The 1,204-nt window shown below is 40.9% G+C and overlaps 1 protein-coding gene across 1 annotated transcript in view; it reads left to right on the top strand.

The window, feature by feature from the left end:
* Window positions 1-965: 965 nt before the first annotated feature.
* The window catches only part of TRANK1 (tetratricopeptide repeat and ankyrin repeat containing 1), a gene marked incomplete at its 5' end in the record, with an annotated part of 23,780 nt that continues 23,541 nt past the window's right edge, over window positions 966-1,204 (top strand). The window contains one exon of the mRNA XM_009869251.1: window positions 966-1,104. Coding sequence (XP_009867553.1) covers window positions 966-1,104 — 139 coding nt within the window. The remainder of the gene's footprint in view (window positions 1,105-1,204) is intronic.

The following is a 1,204-nucleotide window of genomic DNA, read 5'->3' as shown; positions in this document are numbered from 1 at the left end:
GCATGAGGTGTTAGAAAGAAAAAAAAAAAAAGATTTATTTGTGGATGTTGGAAGCATGTGTGAAGACTGCTATTTAAAAAGACGACTGGCACAAATGGCGAAATTATGTCTGAACGCTGTTTCCGACCACCTCCTCATGTCCTGATCCTTCTGGCATATTGTCTCAATTTCCATCAGAGCTTCCTCTGCCCACCTCCAGAGATCCCCACGTTGACGTGCCCCTTGTAGACTGTGCATCACATTCATTAAGGCCTTGCTAGAACATGCTTTTTCAGCTCAGCTGCCTTCTGCTTTCAGTCTCTGTCTGTAAACTTCCCTGTAAATTTCACACTTTTATCAGACTGCCTTTTCTGAATTTATCTGGCCAAACAAACCCTGTTTCCTAAGGCTTAACATTTTTTCTTTGTGCGACTAGTCATATTATCATTGTTGGCTTAATAATGCCAGGTGCTTCCTGAGCTGGATGAGAGTAGGACTGGTTACCTGAGTTCCCCTAAACCTCTTTCCCACCCTCTCTGACTCCCTTTTCCCAATTTCAAGTATTTCTCCAGCTTTTTCTTGCTTTGGGATAACTGCCTGCATAAGCTGCCTCCTCCAAGCTCAAAAGGCACAATATCCAGTCACAGAAGTATGTACAATAACTTTTAATAGACAAATGTAAGGCAGAAAGTTGCAGTCAATTATAGATAAGTACAGAAATATGGATTATAAAATGGGCTTTAGGTTCAGTGCTCCTCAGAGTAGGACAAGATTCTTTTAAGATTCATAAACACCTGCTGTGAGGTGAGTATTTGTTTAAAGCTTCCACTGGAATTGTTCCATGTATAATTAAAATGAAATTTTACAGTGGCTCGATCGTTACTGTTCTGTTTGTTCTTACCATAAACCCCATGGAAATAGGGTTTAAAAAAAAGCCTTCTGCGTGTGTGAAAATAACATGTTGTAATTGTCGTCTGTGTTATCAGATCTCCGAGTTGCACGGGAGTGGTGAGGCCATGCATGAAGTGGTGGAGTTAGTCAAGTGGCTCATTTCTATTGGGGCGAAGGTTGAGACCATTGGAGCACACCTGCTTCACGCTGTTATCAGACTCTGTATCAGAGCAAGTGAGTGACCTCCTCAGCTGAGATAAAGCAATGATGGCCTTCATGAGAGAACTAATGGCTGGAGCTATTTAAAATAAAATTTAAAATGTAAAAAATAAAC

Source organism: Apaloderma vittatum, unplaced genomic scaffold (assembly GCF_000703405.1).
Source record: "Apaloderma vittatum isolate BGI_N311 unplaced genomic scaffold, ASM70340v1 scaffold19245, whole genome shotgun sequence".
In the NCBI taxonomy this organism is placed as follows: Eukaryota; Metazoa; Chordata; class Aves; order Trogoniformes; family Trogonidae; genus Apaloderma; species Apaloderma vittatum.
This window is presented reverse-complemented; position numbering and strand designations above follow the sequence as displayed.